Source organism: Anthonomus grandis, chromosome 6 (genome assembly GCF_022605725.1).
Source record: "Anthonomus grandis grandis chromosome 6, icAntGran1.3, whole genome shotgun sequence".
NCBI classification, from domain to species: domain Eukaryota; kingdom Metazoa; phylum Arthropoda; class Insecta; order Coleoptera; family Curculionidae; genus Anthonomus; species Anthonomus grandis.
The window spans coordinates 30,461,495-30,480,257 of NC_065551.1; the positions used below are offsets into that span (position 1 = coordinate 30,461,495).

General features: G+C 32.5%; 2 protein-coding genes across 2 annotated transcripts; one reads left to right on the top strand and one right to left on the bottom strand.

Annotated features, from left to right (window-relative positions):
- Window positions 1–251: 251 nt before the first annotated feature.
- Window positions 252–10,042, top strand: LOC126737334 (uncharacterized). The gene is made up of 6 exons (XM_050442197.1): window positions 252–869; window positions 933–1,376; window positions 1,456–2,899; window positions 3,469–4,176; window positions 5,448–6,131; window positions 8,757–10,042. The coding sequence occupies exons 1-6, from the start codon at window positions 354–356 to the stop codon at window positions 9,971–9,973; spliced, it is 5,013 nt and encodes a 1,670-aa protein (XP_050298154.1). The 5' UTR covers window positions 252–353; the 3' UTR covers window positions 9,974–10,042.
- LOC126737335 (cytochrome P450 6a2-like) lies at window positions 10,029–18,623 on the bottom strand. Its single transcript, XM_050442198.1, has 7 exons — window positions 18,374–18,623; window positions 18,049–18,318; window positions 14,750–15,062; window positions 12,875–13,011; window positions 11,460–11,633; window positions 11,153–11,404; window positions 10,029–10,298 (listed from the first exon to the last, which is right to left on the bottom strand). The coding sequence occupies exons 1-7, from the start codon at window positions 18,579–18,581 to the stop codon at window positions 10,129–10,131; spliced, it is 1,524 nt and encodes a 507-aa protein (XP_050298155.1). The 5' UTR covers window positions 18,582–18,623; the 3' UTR covers window positions 10,029–10,128.
- Between the last annotated feature and the right edge of the window lie 140 nt (window positions 18,624–18,763).

Sequence of the window (18,763 nt, forward strand, 5' to 3'; positions counted from 1 at the left end):
ATTAAATTAAAAAGAAATTTCCTTATCTTGTCAGGGCAAGAGTAGTAAGATGAAAAGTTGCATTGCTTCTTTCTAAACTACATTTTAGTACAGTCAGAATTTAAATAAATATAGGAGATTTATCTTGAGATGGATCTTAAACACAGGAATTGAATCTTAAATAAGAACATTCCTTCAAAACAAAAATATCGAGAACCCTTAATAAAATAATATTCGAACAGACCAACAACAGATATAGTTCTGGCACGTTTTGACAAGCTCGTCTGTCAATTCATCAAAAATTAGGTATACAACATTTTTAAAATACAAAAGAACCAATGTAAATTCTCTGCAAACTTATCAATGACTTCAAAATGAAACACCGTAAACCGAATAAACTTAATGAGTCACCGTCACATTTAAATCGTCGCTTAAAGGGTTTAAAAATACCAGCATATAATGCTGATATTGACCAAATAATTTCGTTGGCCGAAGAAAAAATCGCACCAATTTTAAAAATACTTGTAGATAACCCAAATGGTGCGGCCCACTATATTCACGTGAAAGATTGTAGCAGAATCGAGGAATTTCAGGAGATTATAAGAGACTTGATAATTGCTTTGAGAAGTGTTGGTTTTCAAGTCAATATTCAGCTAAGAAACTTAGATTTAGACAATTATAAAGAACATGCAAATTCTAAAGGACTGATTTATGTAGATACAATTTTGCTTTTGAATATTATGGAACTATATAATACACTTCAGAATATAAAAGAAGAACTAGATGCTTTTTATAGATCTATAGGCATACACTCTTTCGTACAAACTGAGTCAGGATTGCTATCCCTTGCTAGTGTTGAATCCGCTAATCCTAACAAAATTGTATTTAAGGTAGAAGAAGGATTTAAATAAATTTAAATTAAGATTATCTTTATTTGTAACATTTGTTTATAGCTTAGAAAATCACCAACAAAAGGGAGCTCTCGGTTCGGTTTACTATCAAGCGACTTCTTTGTAATGCCATCATCAACAAGCGCATCCGCCCCACTTAGTGCATCAAAATCCGAAGTTGTTGAAGGCTCCTTTGCAGAAGATCTTTCTGCTTTACGAAGGATCCAATCAGCATCATCTGTAGAAGACCAGTTTGGGCATGGCGTAAACGATGTTTACAGAGCACGAAAAATTTTAGTAAGATGCATTGGAGACTTACAAGACGTCAGTGACTATTTGGGAATGCCTAGAAAGGATGCTGCTACAATCTGCTCCTTGATGGAAGTAGAAAATGCTGGTACATTCAGTGAAACTGATCATAGTAGAAATACTGCTGACAATACCAATAGTAAAGGGAACTGTTGTTGTAAGGAGTGTTTTGCAGACTCTGCTGATGGAGTACGACCAGTAAGTTTTTTAATTTTTATATTAGTACAAATCTTCCTTATTGGCTAGATTAAAATATTACATAGGTTTTTCTTTACAGGAATGTGAAGACGACCAAGTGATAGTCTGCATAAAAGGCTGCAACGAAGAAGAAGGAGATGTTCAAATAGTTATTCGCCAGTGCCCAGATTGCAAAAAGGGCAATAAAAATGAAATGGCTCAAAAAGTAAAAGGGACTAACCAATTAACTAATACTAAGTCAGTTGCTATGAGACCATCATTTTCTGTGGGTACTAGTTACAGTGACGTGCGGACGGGACCAAAAGAAATAGAATCTACCATCCTTCATAACAAAGACTCCAGAGGTAGTATTGTCTGTAGTGATGAAGAAGATGAGCAAAGGGATGTGGACTGTTCAAGAATAAATATGTTTGAAACCACCAACTTGTGTCTTAAAACTGACACTGGCCAAGAACTCATTATTTCTTTAACTGTAACACCTAGAGAACTTGGAGCTGGAAAGCTTAGCCTTAGGGATATATTTAGTGAAGACTTGGAAAAACAATCTTCTTCAACCCAACCAATAAATTACTATGTTGCAGACCGATATATTCCGTTGGGTCGAACCAAAGTTTGTTCTTCATTAGAATTCGATGTTGGTACAGCAGATTCCAAATTGAGACGACAAGGAATAAAACACAAAGATAACAAAATTGTTGTTCAACTTGAAAATCTTGGAACCGATAACTTGCTAAGAGCATGCAGACCGGCTAAATGTTGCAGAAAAGCAATTCTTAACGAAAGAATGAAGAAGTGCCTTCCATATGCTCCAAGTATTAGATCGTTGCCTTTAGACGATGAGGACATGAGAGTTATTAAAGAATCATTGGAAATGAGCTTGCAAAAGGTTAAAAATTCTATTGATATAAAAAAGGATCTTTACAGGAACAAAATTAGAACTGTTATGTATTTTATCGTGGAAGAGGATATTTCCAAAGAACAAATAGAATTTATATGGAAAAAGAATTTTATTCGAAAAAAATTAAACTACTACATAAATCTTGTGAATGATTCACCAGTTGAAATTAAAATTTCATATATTGTCTTGTATTTTGGAGTGGAAAACGAAATAGAGAAAGTCGTCAAAAATACCCATCTTAGAAATAATACTCCAAATAGGGAGGATGAAATACCCAATAATAGGGTGTTGAATATAAATATCGCTGATATACAATCTATCCCAATAAACTATTTAAGAAGCTACGATGAGACTCCTTTACCGAGCCATCAAAATTTCTTTTATGACCGCAGATCTTCGTATTTACAAAACCTACAAAAGCCGGAAGTGTTAAGACATGTGCCAGAGTCTAGTGTTTACAAGAAAAAAACATTTGTTAGTAAAATACCAGTTTACCAAGGAAAGAAGAAGGTTGATTTGGGAACTGAAGCCGCTGCTGCGAAGACATCTTGGCCAAGAGATTTGATTTATAAACCTAGTTTGGATTCATTACCATCACAAAACGTTTTGGAGAAAATGTCAGAAGGTAATAAAATTTAAAATAATATTTTCTTGAAATCAAAGTGTCTTACTTTGGAATAAACTAACAAGAGACAATGAGAAGTGCAGTTATTATACATTACGCAAAGAGGTAAATCTCTAGATTTTATGCATACATGATTGGCCAATTTCTTTCAAAGTCAAGCCTGAAATTAAAGAGAGAACTACAATGGTTCACAAGCCCCTAGTTGAATTGTTTCGTTCAATTTGTATCAAACACTAGTTAATAGAGTTCTCTTTTTTTTGTTGCTCTTTTGTTGTCACTTCATTTGTTATTGCACGCTAATATATTAACTTATGCACCCAAGATTTGACTTGACGTGTACCTATAGTTGCTTTGGATAGTTAAACTGCGACACAAAACATACATTCATTCCGTCTTTAAATTGCTGATGGTATATTGATGGGCCTATGAAGGAATATCTATCTGCACTAGTCCTTTTCAATTTTTTAGTGCATTTTGCATATTTAAATCCCATGCATCTTTTTTTCTCTAAATCATCATAACAGAGGAAATATCATTCTTTAACTAATTTTCTTTTTTCCTGTTTACAGATTTTGGATTTAGTAAATCATCTTTAAAAGTCAACGATACGAGTACAAGCAATAACTATCCACAAACTAAAATCATCAGAACCGATTACCGTTTAGGTTTACGCAAAAAAGATCTTAGAGGCAACGTATGCTCGCAAATCGTGAATAAAAAACCTAAGCTATTTTCAGAATCGTTCCTTGAATTCATAAACAATATTCCCAAAGAAGAGAAGAATGCCACAAATTTGAGCAAACAATTACAGAACAAGTTCTCTCCGCAGTCCAGCACTGGTGACAGCCTGAAAAACCATGTATCATCAAAGTGTTCCCTATCTAGTTCGAACAGTAGAAATAAAAGAAAGAAGAAAGAGTTTTATCTTGCTAGATCGAAATCTGAAATATCCATGACCAGCTTAAAACGGTTCACATCAAAACCAAAGAAATGTAAGCCTCTAGTAAAACCTCTTGCAAAAGATACACTGCAGATACAATCAGAAAAAAGATCGAAAAAAGCAAATGAAGACGCTTCATCTTGTACCAACAAATCAAAGGCATCCAAGATTTTACAAGATGAGGAATATGTTTCTAGAGTAGTTTTAAACTATTTCTCAAAAGCTTTATATAAGATGATTCTTGAGAAAGTTATGAAGGGAAAATTGGAAAAAGAACTCTCAAGAAAAGCATTAAATGTGGGTGTTGGGACAGATAGTACCAGTATAGATAGTAGAAGTGAGTATCCTTAAATTCCAATATATTCCCAATAGATTCTACAATTCTGTTTTTCGTTTTCTATAATTGTTGAATTGATAACTTAGAACATTGAAAGACTAGAATCAGTAAACAACAAGATTTTCAAAAGAGGAAATTTTCAGCTATATATTTAACATATATGATAATATTAATTTAAGTTATTTGTGTTGGATTTTGGACTAAAGATAAAAAGTAGAAAAGATATAACCTATTTTAAGAGCAAAAGTGACATCTTTGAACGAAAAAAAATATTCAAATTTTTATTCCTAAAACCTCTTTTAAAAAATGTGGAATGGCAACATCTCAATCAAAAGCTCAGTGATGCGCGAAATGTCATCTTGTCAAACGGCTTTGTGTCTACACTCGGCATTTGTAGTTGTAGTTCTGCGTTTTTTCTTTAGTTTTTGGTTGAAAAAGGTAAAAGGTCTCATTTGAGTGCTTTTGTGAACTGTTCCGATGCTAAAAACTTGTTTCGCACCATGGAAAAAAGGCGATTTATGCCGATCTTTTCACAAGTAGATACCGATACTTTCATATCAAGGGAGAACCGTCATCATAAGCGTAGAATATGGGATCATATGGGAAATAAACCTAAATAAAAATTTGATTGGGAAGTATATGTAAAATACAAGAATCTTCCTATTTTTTTCTTATCTATTAATAGGCTATTAACAAAAACAAACTCGAGTTTGGTCTTGAAGAAAAATGGCATATTAAAATGTTAAAAACCATTAATAATTTATAATAATTATAAAATATTTAATTTCTATAAAAATGCTTTTTATTAGATAGATACCTTTACTCTAATGAAGTACGTTAAAAAATAACGTATCTAATTATATTATATTAATAATCTATTATAAATAAATATTTACCTTGTAAATATTTTTTGACGACGTCTCTGGTGAAGGTTACTTGTGTCGGTAGCATCAAAAATGCGATTGAGCGGCGTTGCGATATTGTTGCCCTTTTCTCTAATATACGCAATCTATATTCATTTAACTTTGAATATTGACTTCTTGATTGAATATTGAAGGGGAATAGTAGTATTGTTTTCTACCTCTCAAAATAAGTGACAAATTTTTATGATATTATAGAGTATTTTTTGCTATTTGTACATAAGCATTTGGTATCACTGCATCACAGATATTGCAAGCAAATAAGCTGCCCATAGTTCCACGTCAATGCTAATTCTAGCCTTTTAATGTTCTAAGAGTCTTAACATAAATAAATACTGTTGTTTAATTTAGGTTTACATGAAATTTACCGGCGTACAGTAAATGACTTATCAAGACATAAGAACACAAAGATTTCCCACCATGAGCTGAAAGCCAAACAGTCTCAAATATGTATCGCCGTTCCATTTTTGACAAACCGGAACCATCCCAGCAGTCTTTGCGTCTTTAACAATTTATCATTGCAAACTTCAATCATTTTTGGCGATACAAAAACTTGCCAGACTTCGGACACTTTGCTGGCTTATTTATTTCATTCGACCAATTGGCAAACGGACAATTTTTTAAAAACATATCAAAGAAATTGCCAGCAGGACGTTCACTACTTGGTAAATGAGTTCAAAAGCGAAGATTCACTTAGTTCTACGGTTTCTGGCCCAGGACTAATTTCACCCTACTTAAGCGGTTTCGTCACTGAAAGCGAGGATCCCGACTCGTTAGATCAATCACTGATCCAATTAAAAGACACTTTGGAAAAGTACGAAAATGTTAAACACCAGATCGCTCAAAATAACGAAACTGTTAACCCGATAGACTATTTTGTGTACCAAATGTGTGCATGTAACGGTAAGTTAAATAAGAAGCCATCAATGATGCAGAAACTTTTTGGTAAAACAAAAATGCTGTTTTCTTCTGTCGAAAAGGACCTTTGCAAGAAGTTTGAAAACCAGAGGAAGTTTTTCAATATGTCTTCACAAGGCAAGTATTAATTTTTAATTATAGTAAATGGATTGATAATCATTGAAAAAACAGTAAGCAGCTAGGATTGCAGATTTGTTAATCCTTATTCAATATATATATATCCTTGTACATCATGGTTTATGTGTGTGTACTTCTCGGAGTTTTGTCACTTTTATGATGGATGAACCAATTTGATAATGCGAACAGCTTGTTTTTGACAGATTGATGGAGTTCAGGGACGGATCTAGAAAATATTTGTTGGGAGACTATTTTGTATTGCGGAGCACCAGTTTCAGTGCATGGTAAATAAAAATGTAAGAGATGAGCAGTTCAAATACTCTATATAGACTATAGAGAGAAAATTACTATAGGTTGCCTATTTTAAAACTTTATGTGGAATTGTTGTCTCTGTTTGAACCCGATTGCCTCAGTATTAACTCAGAACGGATGTAATAGTGCTCATTTTGTTCCTCAAACTGTCAAAATATTCTCTACATCGTGCTCTTCTACAGTTTACTCAAAAGTATAGTGATTTTTTGCAACAAATTTTTTTCTGTGCGCTGACATTTAATTTTTTATCGTGATTGAATCAATCTAGTTCATTGCAATGTGTCTAGAAAAGATGAGCTAACAAAAGAGAATCAAGAACTGAAACAGTTAAAGTTCCATCATAATCATAGTTTTGTATGAGGCTGCAAAGTAAAAGAAAATTCAATATTCTTTTTAATGCAAGGCATAATTTTCAGTACAAATCAGTTGTTCTGATACAACTGATACACTGTACTTCAGAATCAACGTCAACTTAATATCCACAATAGAATTCAATGATCATCTGGATAAACTTGTCAGCACAAAGTAATCTCTAGTCTTCTTTTCTTTTTTCGCAATAAAATCCAGTATTTGTTCACTAGTCACTGAAATATTACGCTGAATATTGAGTAACGCTAACCCGTTGGGTCCTTCTTCTTCAGTCATCTTAGGGAGATATGTCTTCAAATTCCGTAAAATTGAAACTACTGTGATTGGTAGATGTGTTTGTAAAATACACCTCACACCGATCAAGAGGTTCGACTGTTTTTAATCGCTCTTTGGGAAGAGGTTTCATTTAACACGTTTCCACATTTTAAAATCGGATTTTTTTCCGTAATTTCAGTAAATTCAATTGGCTCTACTTCTTTGAAAACAGAGATGGTCTTGTCCAATTCAACTTCATCAATTTCTGCACGTTTTGCGGGGATAACATTTTGTATCTTGGAACGCAGATGTCGGTGCTTTAAGAATTTTGATTCAAGCTCTTCAGAGTTCTTGTCCAAGAAGAATATAGATCGATCGCTTTTAGTACTATTATTTAGGATTTCCAGCATAGTTGTTGCGCCTTTTCTGACCTTCTGATTATCGAGGAATAATCAGCACGGTATGAGTTGATTCAGCATGTATGTCACTGATTAGAAAATTTCTCGAAATGTTTCGTATGCTTTGGTGTGCATGTCCTTTATTTTAACATGTCTTGAGGTTTGCCTAGGTTGCAACAGAAAGAGTCGAACATATAGATGGTGACTAGAAGTGAAGATCTTGGTAGGCTCCTGCCTTGATCTGACCCAAAAAACTCGATTGTCAGCGAGGAATTAGACTTTTAATATATCGAGAAAGACTGGTTTTGTGTATTTGCTACGGTTGGTTCCTTAAGGCCTCATGAATGGGTTAACTTGAACCTTTCGGCAGCACATTCTAATTCTGATCTCTCTCAGCAGTAATAAGATCATCTTAATCATATGGGTTATGGGGACAATAAGAATATGAGGGCAATGTAGCCCTCCGAGTTTTGGTTCTTGAGAATCAGGTTGACGCATGAGGCTTCAAATCAAGTCTATATCATTTCTTTCTTCCTAGTTGAATGGAAAGACATTTCCAGGCCATGTTAGACTAAAAGAGAGAGGACCTTTAATAAACCAGCTTCTTACTAAGGATCCTACCAACCTTTCTAACAGAACAGTATTCCAAGAGCACTTCCACTTCATGCGAAGCTTCTATGCCACCCCAAAACAGTCAATTCTTACGGAGCATCAAACAACCCAAGCATGAGAACGATGTGGCAGTTTCAGAAGACTTCTAGAATAATTTTTTTCACAACTCTTCATGCTATATGTGGAACCCGATATAGAGTTTGATAAAGGAATAACTTCATTCTTATTTCTTTGTATTATAAATAATTTTTGTATGTCACATTTGTTTCGGAATGAGTAGATGTGGCGCAATCTAAAAGCTCCGAGATATAAATTAAAGTCAGTGGATCTGAAAAAGTAAACGTTTGCACTTTGATATCGTGGGGCCATCTAAAAGAAACCGAAATTGATATTTGTACAAGTATTCTCTATAACATGCGCAGAATTCTAAATTTTATTCTTGTGAAGTAGTTTGACTCAGGTAACAAACCTCTCTGTTCGTGTACAATATCACATAATCCACACTTATTAAAGAATATACTATATTCTAACATAATTTTCTTTCGTTTAAGCCTTTGCTTTTTCTGAAATTCTTTAATTGAAATTAATGATTATTGCTAACGATTATGTTAGATGTAATTTTTATGGAAAGGTGTAAAAATGTTTTTTTAACTTCTTACCTTAACCTTGTCAATTTCAGATCGAGCAGATTTATGCTACAGTTGCGGATGCTTTATTTCAAAATGCGGAGATGGAAGAGCCGCATTAAACACAGACAATATACTTTGTATGTGTCCAGATGAATACAAGACGAAAAAAATCGGGATCAGCCCTTACTGTTGCAAGGAAAAAACAAAAACGGTTGCAAAAAAGCTTTCTTCTAAATTACAGTCAGCTTCGGTATCTTCCTTAAAAACGATGCAATCATGTTTCAAAAGATCAATGGATGAATTAATCAGTCACGGAATAAAAGTAAAAAAGTCATTAGCCAAGGTAAGAAATAACAAAACTACGCAAAAGGATAGTGGTAATATTACGATTTGCTACGATCCGACGATGAAAACTGTTGTGTGCGAAAAGAAAAGTGCTGCCACTAGTACCACTAAAGATAATGGGACTCAAAAATGCGCTTGTGGCAAGTGTGACAGTTTATTGGAAGACGGTACATGTTGCTGTTCGCACTGCCTAGGATGTTTGGATAAAAGCTTCAATACAAACGTAGACGATGAAGAAAATATTGCTGTTGCAGCCAATGGATCAACACAGACCAATGAGGATCCTAACAAAAATAATAAATCTACTGGAAATAATCAACCAAATGTAAGCAATGTTGGTACAGATCACAAACAGGATTCACAAGTAAACACAGATCAGATGAGTAATAACAAAAGCATTGATAAAAGCTTAAAAGGAAGTAAGGACAAACCAACTAGTGCCATAAATAAAAAAGAAAGTAAATTTGGCAAAAAACATACTTCAATTGTTAACTCGGTCTCGATAACCAATTCAAATCACATGTCAAGTGATACTAAAGCTCATAATGAAAGTTCTAACACTAAAGATCCAATTACGAATGACGAAGGTTACCTAACTAAAGAAGAATCTGTGGTTGAAGAAATAAATCCAAAAGTGGGCACTTCTTTTAATGCTCCGCTCGCCACAAGTACACCGAATAACTCGCAAGAAAATATCATTTCAACTCCTGAAAATCAGGCACCTGATGAAACAGAAGATGACATACCTGAAAGTCCTAATGTTGGTAATAATAATACTACTTATTTTGTATTGACGCCAACGCCTCAAATGTTTCAATCTCTCGGTTTTGGTAGTGGGAACCCATTCGAGTCATTTGCGTTGGGTTTCCCGCCCGCTAGTTTGTTCCATATTAATCAACCTGATAATGGTTTTAACCGATAGTAACGTTTCAAGTCCCGATTGGTGAAGGTTTTTACCGCCTTGTTCAAATAAACGATTTTTTGTTAATTACGCATATTCTTTTATTTAACAAGAGTAAATGTTAAGTCTCAGTACTTGTACAACTATAAAAATAATACTATAACTAAATTTAAAACCTAATAGTTAAGAGGAGTAACGTCTAATAAAACATCTTCGCGTGGAGTCAAAGATATGGTGTGTTTCTTTAAAGTTAATTTCTCTGGCGTCTTCGGATTTAAAGTGTATTTGTAATTCGTCAGATATTTGGACAGGGCCAATTTTATTTGCATAATGGCAAATCGGCTTCCTAAAACAACAAACGTAACATCAATAAGAAATTATTCAAATTAAAACTTCTGTAAATAAAATCTGATACAAGGTGTCTATGGATAGAATTAGCAAGAGGTGTTGATAACAAAATTGCAGTTGAGTATCAGATTCTTAGTTAATATATTTTAAATAATGGATTAATTAATAATTAACACAGAATAAACGATCTCAGAGATCGTTTATTCTGTAAATATAAAGTAAATGACCGCTACTAGGGGACAGCCATTTTGCGTGATTGTATCCTTCCGATGTTGGCCACTCTGACATTTCAGTTGTGCCAATTGTAGGGAAACAAAACATTTAAAGTTTTTGAGACGTTATGTTTACAAATACAAAATTGAAACAAAGTTTCAATTAACTTGGGATAAATGCATGCACTTTAAAATATTATTTTTTTTTTTAATAATAATATTAATTTTTTTTTAATCTGTGTCATTTGTTAATGAATAAAGCCAAAAAAAGACTCAATATAAATAACAAGCAAAGTCTCACAGTTTCAAGAAGAGAGTACTTATAATGAATTAAACAACATCGTATTTTTAAATCATTATTGAAGCGACAAATAAAAAAATTGAAAAATTAGGCACTCAAAGTTTAAATTTTTAAAATAAAAAAAGTACTTAAAAAGATGAGTAAATAAGAAAAAAATGTGCAAAGTTTCCTGAGAGCAACTATTTTTATATTCAAACTAACTAATCCATATAATAAACGCAAAGCATAAGAAAATCATTTTTAAAAATCTAATATGAACTAAAATTAACCAACAAATGAGATCTGCGTGGATTTGAAGTGCACAAGTCATATTTATATAAATTTAAATTTTAAACATACCTATGCATGACCGAGGTCCTCCTCCGAACCCAAAGAAACTATATTCATGTCTTAACTTTTTATTTTCTGGCGAGAAACGTTCCGGATCGAACTTCTCCGGATCCGGATAAATTTCGGGATCGTTTTGTATTGCAAACGCTGAGATCATAACTCTCGTACCTTTTTCTATAATAACATCTTCGCCTGGTACCTTGTAACTTTTTGTACATTCTCTGGGTACTTCTGGCAAGGACGGGGACATCCTTAGTATTTCTAAAAAATATATACAGAGTGATAATTTGAAATATATATTAAATTATATTTTTACCTGAAATACACATATCAGCGTATTTCATTTCCATCAAATCATCGTAGGTAAGTTTGCCATCGGGTCTCTTATCTGCTAAAGATTTAATTTCGTTTCTCAATTTATCTTGAATCTCCTGATTTTTTGCTAATTCGAATAGTAAATGTACAGTTGCCGAAGAAGACGTGTCCAATCCTAAAACAAGAAATTCTTTCGGTAATATATATTACAGCTTAATTCATAATTATGAAAAGCTTTTATTATATATTATTGAAAACTAAATAAACCATGAGACAAAAAAAAATAAGAAAACGTTGGCAATAGGATCTTGAAACAATTGGTTCACTGGATGTACTAAAAAGACAAAATAAAATTTAAACAAAAATAAAAACTTTCACACCATAACGAATTCTTTCAAAAAAGAATACAAATTCATTCATATAATGATTACTGCACTACTGAAGATGTCTTTTAGGGAGGATAATTTGGATATAAGTACATTTTTTATCAGTGTAAATAATGCCTTTGATTCCATGAGAGTTCGAAAGGTACTGAACAAAACAGGTATTGATATTCGTGTTAGTTGAATCTATAACAGATCCAGATCAAGAATCATAACAGATAGGTGTCATAAATGTCGCAGTGTAATTAAAAACTTCCTATTTATTAAAAAATCAAAATTTTGCAATCAGTACATAGGGTATACAGGTAAGTAAGGTGGTGCTTTTTCCAACTGTTGGGTTTGTTATAAAATTTTGACTTTAGGCTCGTTTTTCGTATTATTTAAAGTAATTTAAATCTTTAATATTATGTAACGAATTTTAATTAATATTTTTAATAATTTAAATAAATAAATGGTTATTTGAAAATGTTTGGTTTTAATCGAAACTCCTTTGCCTCTTCTATGAATCTATTGATTCTTTAACTCATCTTTTTATATAGAAACCTGGACCAAAAACTGAAATCAAACGCCCGGATGGCCAATAAATAAGCGCAGCTTGTAAATTACCAACACTTTTTATAATTTTTTTAAATTATTTTCTGATAATAAAATTGTTTAAATTCATCAATAAATAACAATTGTCGAACCAAAAATTTAATACAGAAATTTTTTATTCACAAATTAATATAGACAATTCGAAAATATTTTAAAAATCATTTAGTTATACTAAAGAATAGAGAAGTTCTTTAAATTATTTTAACCAATAGTAAAAAATGTTCTATATTAGTATGCGTAATTGAAAGGGGATGGTAATTGTTTAAATACTTGATAGGTTAATTTGGTAGTTGTTTAAATGCTAAAAAAAAAACAGTTTTTGTATAGAATTTTCATACACTAAGTTAACATAGGAATCATTCTTTCCACAGTTTTCTTATGAAAATTAAGGTTTATAAAATAATAATTCAAATATATTGAGGTAGGTAGGGAAGCTTACCTGCGGCAAACACTAAAAACATACTAGCAACCATTTCTTTAAGGGTTAGAAATCCACCTTCGCCATCGTTAAGCGTTTCATCATCATTAAGGGCTCCTTTTTTCCTCAACTGTATTAAAATGTCCAAATAGTCACCTCTAAAAATAAAATATTTATAACAATAAAAGCTGCATATACAGAGTGAAGCAGAAAAAAAAATCGCAAACCTCGGCAATTAAATCTGATCTGATAATAATGATCTGGTCGAACATGCCTTAGTCTAAAAGTTCATGATAAGATTAAAATTAAATTATACCTAGTGACAAACGCCCTTAAAAATTATCAATATGTGAATTACAATGCGATAATTCGCTTCTAACATTTTAATAAATTTCCGTGAAAAGATTTATTTTATTATTATTAAATAGAGGTTTTTTTTGACGTGGAATCAAACCCTGGGTCGTATATCTAATACCAATTTTAAACCTTTTACCCCCTGATGATGGACACCACTGCATCCGAAACATATAGAGAATTTTAAATAACTAAATGTTTAATAAGTAAGTAAAGGGAGACTGCAGGATTTTGATTGTACCTTAACCTACGACTCCACTGCAAGTATGGACTATTTCATCACCAAATAGAAAAGGTTTTCAGATCAGGAATAGAAAACACTTGGTCCAATGGCTACACAATCGTTGGACAGAAGCAAGGACTTCGTGCAAGGTGCAAAATTAGAAAAAATAGAAGATCTTGGAAGCAACTTACCTCACCCAAAATCAAGGAATCTTCAGCCCTACTATTGACATTCCAAACCCCTGAAGAACCTATTATCAGGGCATTTCAAGATCTAGTTCACACACATTAGAATAATCTCACAATGCCTACTCCTTTTAACTCTTTCAAAAAAGTGCCACAAATAAAAGATTAGTTGTAATGGTTAGATTTCGGTTAATGATATGTTAACGCTATTAAATTGATTTTCAATCAGAACACATATTCGTTACTAAAGTCTTACCAACTCCTGAGTGTGCCGAAACTTGAAGCAATATTACTGGAAGCCTTCTTTAGAATTATTCATAGAATATGGTATTCACGTCTCTGAATTAGGCAAATGAAAAAGGAGAATATGTTGGAATACCTTATAATGCTCAATCTCATAGGATATGGAATGAAATACTTTTGGGGTGCTCAAAGGACACCAGTGATAATATTTGTTTCAAATTTTTATTTATAGATTTTCTACTAAACAAAGAGATTTTTTACTTGACTTGGAACGTAAGGCAATAAAATGTACCATGAATATACTAATTACTGGCATAAATAATTCCCTAAATTTTTTATTTTACAAAATTTATAGTCGACTTATTTAGGTCCTACGTGAAACATTTGTTGAATGTTCAAGAATATGTATAAACACAGTAAACATTTACCAAGTAGTGGCTAAATCGTTTTAGAGATAATTAAGTTTGGCTAGTGTTCACATGAAAGGATTAAGAAAGTGATTCCACCTTAAGATGCTGTTTACCATTGCCAACCTAGGAATTAAAAAAATTGGTTAAGTTGACTAGTTAGTTTATTACTTGAAAAATTGACTATCGAATTATGTTGTGTTTTTATTTCATAATTCTTTAAATTGTGCGACAATATGAAGTACAACCACAACAAAATCAAAGAGGAATAAAGCCGTCTCGGTTGTCAAATTTTTGTTAGTTTATAGCACTGAAAATTAATGCGAATTTGAATGTTCTACCGTATATACGGAACCTTAATACGCATTACAGCGAGTTTGTTGATTGCCTGTAAACATGGTAATTAAAAGCTACTTGAGTGCAACACTCGAGTGTCTCCGCTGAATACGCATGCTTAGGTGGATTTCTACTAAACTAAACTTACCTGGTAAAATTATTCTTTTCCCTATATTCAACAGTATTACGGGCCAATTCCGTGAAAAAATCCGTAATATCTTTATCTGAGAATCTGTAACCCAGGTTTGCCAGTAAGTCCCAATTGAAGATATTTTCCAGTAACATCTTTAGCGGCCGTAGAGTCCCAATTCTCTGCCCGAATTCTCGGAATACGCTGCTTTCTGGTTTATTAATGCTATCGGAATCAACGCCAAAGAAGCATGTAGTAATCAAATCGCTTCCGAATCGTAAAGCAGTGTCTTTTGCTTCAATTGGTTTACCGTTTCGTGCAAATTCGTCAACTAGAATGTTAAAACAAATTAGTTGCTTTCAACTTCTTTTTTTATCTTATTGATACAACCTTAGATAAAAAGTCGAGGTACACATTTTCATAGATACAAAACTAATTTATTAATGCTATATAAGTATATAATAGGTATGTACATACTTTTATGTCAGTAATTTAAAATAAGAATTTGAAGCACTTAGGTCTATCAAACATTTTTTGTTTTCTAATCATTAAGCAAATGACCAAAGAATAAAACATTTATCTATTTATTAAATATTGAAGTGAGCAGATTTTAAAATAATTCAAAATAGAACAACTAGATTAGAAAATAGACTTTGCTACCTGCCGAAGCCGGACCTTCGTGCATATAACCAAATATACAATTTTCCGTAGGAGTTTCAATTTGAAAAATAAAAGTTGATCTTCAAGTACCTGATTATAAATTTCAAGGTCATCGTTTAGGTCCGAGAGTCTGAAACTCTTGTTTGAAACATTTCTCTCAAAAACGCCTATTTTTGCGGATGTGAGTTTATTACACATAGATTTTCCAAAATTCACAATGGTTGATAACATCTTCATGGTAGCTGTAAGAGCATAGCGAGCATAGGAAAAGGCCTTGTAATTAGACACAAGATCAGTTTAAGAGACCACATCTATAAGACTGTAGAATCTAGATGTACGTCATACGTAAAAATTCCACGTTAATTTAAGATCGATGCAGTGTTCTAGAAAATGTTCAGACATATTTAAACCTTTTAAATGAGTCATTAAAAAATGTTGCCTAGTTTTTGCTCTCATTATGTGTCACCAGCAAAAAGTACTAAATCAGCGCGGAGACCACAGATCTCCAGATCATTAGTTTAAAACAATAGCGACCGACATTAAAATCAAAAAGCTTATCTCAGTGCTTGATTTATTAAAATTTTCATTTATTAACGACTGTTTTGTAGTATATTCACTATAAATAAATTCAGTGAATCAATAAAGCGGGGGCTATTCCCAGTTTTTATACATACCATATTTTTATTTTTTACTAACTCAAGTAATTAATTTTTAGTATGAATTGTGTATCAGCCAAATGGAATAAATTCCATGACAAGTAAATAGTCCTGGCAACATCTCAATCTTAAATAGACATTTCTTCTGACGCTACTCAACATTTCAGGCGTGATAGTATCAACCGCAACCGTTATTCGCCTTTTTAAGTCGAAGGGTTTAGTTTTCTAGAGAATAGTTTTGACATAAAAAGAAGTCTAATAATGTTAGATCAGGAGATCGTGCTGGCCATTCCATCGGTTTGGAAATACTCGATTGACGTTGAATTTGGTAATGGGGTGGTGCTCCATCTTGCTGAAACCGTATGATATTAGCTGCAGCGCTTGTGGGTTTCCTGGATCAGAATTTAAGTTTGTCAAAGTTGGCACGACATTATTTTGGAGCAGTGTTAAATAGTGATCACCATTCAAATTGCCATCGATAAATAAGGGACCTATGATATGATCCCCAACAATTCCCGCCCAAACGTTGACCTTTACATGATGTTGGGTATGTTGTTATCTCATGCAGTGAGGATTTTCTTTAGACTAATAGCGGTAATTTTTTCGATTAGCATGGCCATGAAGTGTAAAGATGCAGTCATCAAAAAACAAAACATACTTTAACTGGATTTCATTGTTATCTAACTTTGCCATCATTTATTCACAAAAAGATGTTCGCCTATCAAAATCATCTTCCATAAGTTGGTATCAATTTATAGGGATGCACGTTATTTTCTTTTAATGTTCGGCTAATTGATGAATTGGTAACATCGAACATTGGCGCTGGTTTTCGACCGGAAGTATGTGGATTTTCCTCAAACTCAAGCATAATATCCAATTTGCTTGATTGCACTACATGTCCAAGCCTTATCTACTAATCGTCCCTTAGGATATGGAAGAAAAATTAGCAAATTTGTTCATGCCATGCCATTGCGAGCAACTTGCATTTGTGTCCCTGTGTTATCTTCATAACCAATCATCTGTAGAATTATTATTTTGTGTGTTTCTGTCAAATAAGCTGGTAAGCAGTTAATGAAATTCAAACGTCTATGACACTGATAACTATTGCTGACAGACAATAATTTCCCAAGCCAGGCATCTTAAACCAAAAAACACAATTTCATTCTTCTTAATCTCATATCAGTAAGAAGGTATGTTGAAATGGAAAATAAATATTGAGTGGGTTGTAATGAATTTTTGCAATAAATCGGAAAATGCTTAATACCTTTAGAACAGTTGAAAATTGATATAGGGATTTGTACATCACATTGTCGAAAATATTCTGAATAATCTAAAAATTGAGTAATATACATCAGGCTATATGATAAACACTCTCTATAATTTTGTTTTGTTGGAAAAAATAGGCAAGTGAAAATACCTATCGACGTGTCTAAGCATTTTTTCGAGAATAGCTGAATTTACTTATAATGGAATTTATTCCATTTGGCTGATACACACTGTATTTATTTAAATATAATAAATCTTTAATATTTAGAAAAGTAGGTAATAGGGTATACCATACATGCGAATACACGAACTTAAATGAATGATTTATTTCAATCTTTGTTACTTATCAAAAAACAATGTTAACATAGTTCTTCGTTAAATATTTGATTGTCAATAGCTTACGAACAGCTTTCATATTCCTCACAGTCCTAAAGATAATACAAATTAGTGTAGAAATACTGTGTTTGTAGAAACAAATCATTAAATAAATCCAAAAAAGCTGTTGAGTTTTTTAATTAAAAATGTATGTATAAGTAATATTTCTGTATAGTAACTTTTCCCCTTTTTGTTTTAAGGCACTTAATTTAAAATTAGGTTAGTTTTCTTATGTTTTGATCTATATGCATATTATTATAACTATTTCAGTGCTTTATATAATCATGGCTTCATAGTAGGTATCTATATTTTAAGCTGCTAAAAAGACAAGCTTTTTATGAAATATAAAAAACAACTTACCGTATTGCTCCAGACGATCTCCAATAACCGACACAACATCGTACATCAATTTCATTTTGCCAGAAGTAAAAGTTGGCGTGAACTTGGCCCTTAACGTCTTCCATTTAGGTCCAGATAAATTAAACAAATTCATAGTGACGAAATCCTTTTCGTGACTAAAGAATAGTGTACCGTGCGAATTAAAATGCTCAAAATCAACAGTGAAAATACGTTTAACGAGGTCCAAATCAATTGGTATCCATACTGGTTGGTACAAAAAATATATTCCACCTATAATATAAACAGTCAAATAGTTATAATAATTATATAAATTGGTTGGACCTACCATGTTTTACTCCTTTCTTCTTCAAGGCGTGATAAGATTTTTGAATAGCCTGATTCATGGTTATATCTCCCACGAGATACTCCTTTAAATTTCCGAAACATACACTGGGTTCATCCTGTGCTATATTTCTTCTAGTCCAATAAGAGTGTTTATATTTTAATAAAAATAATAATAACACCGCTAACGGTATAAGAATAAGAATCATCATTGTAACTGCCAAATGATTGTGAACGTACAACCCAATTTATATAACAGTAGGCAGTAAAAAATTCTTGCAACCGATAAAATACTGATGCCTCTTTATCGCTTTATCACTATAAATAATTATTAATTGAGTGCGTGATTTTTATGTAGTCTACTTTTATGTAAACATAATTATATTAAATTACT

Excerpts from the sequence above, each read along its gene's own strand:
- LOC126737334 (XM_050442197.1), top strand. The coding sequence starts at position 354 with ATGAAACACCGTAAACCGAATAAACTTAATGAGTCACCGTCACATTTA. Across the intron at positions 870-932 it reads CTAACAAAATTGTATTTAAG|CTTAGAAAATCACCAACAAA; the intron begins GTAGAAGAAGGA and ends ATTTGTTTATAG. Across the intron at positions 2,900-3,468 it reads TTTGGAGAAAATGTCAGAAG|ATTTTGGATTTAGTAAATCA; the intron begins GTAATAAAATTT and ends TCCTGTTTACAG.
- LOC126737335 (XM_050442198.1), bottom strand. The coding sequence starts at position 18,581 with ATGATGATTCTTATTCTTATACCGTTAGCGGTGTTATTATTATTTTTA. Across the intron at positions 15,063-18,048 it reads AGATCGTCTGGAGCAATACG|TTGACGAATTTGCACGAAAC; the intron begins GTAAGTTGTTTT and ends TTAACATTCTAG. Across the intron at positions 11,634-12,874 it reads GTTTTTAGTGTTTGCCGCAG|GATTGGACACGTCTTCTTCG; the intron begins GTAAGCTTCCCT and ends TTCTTGTTTTAG.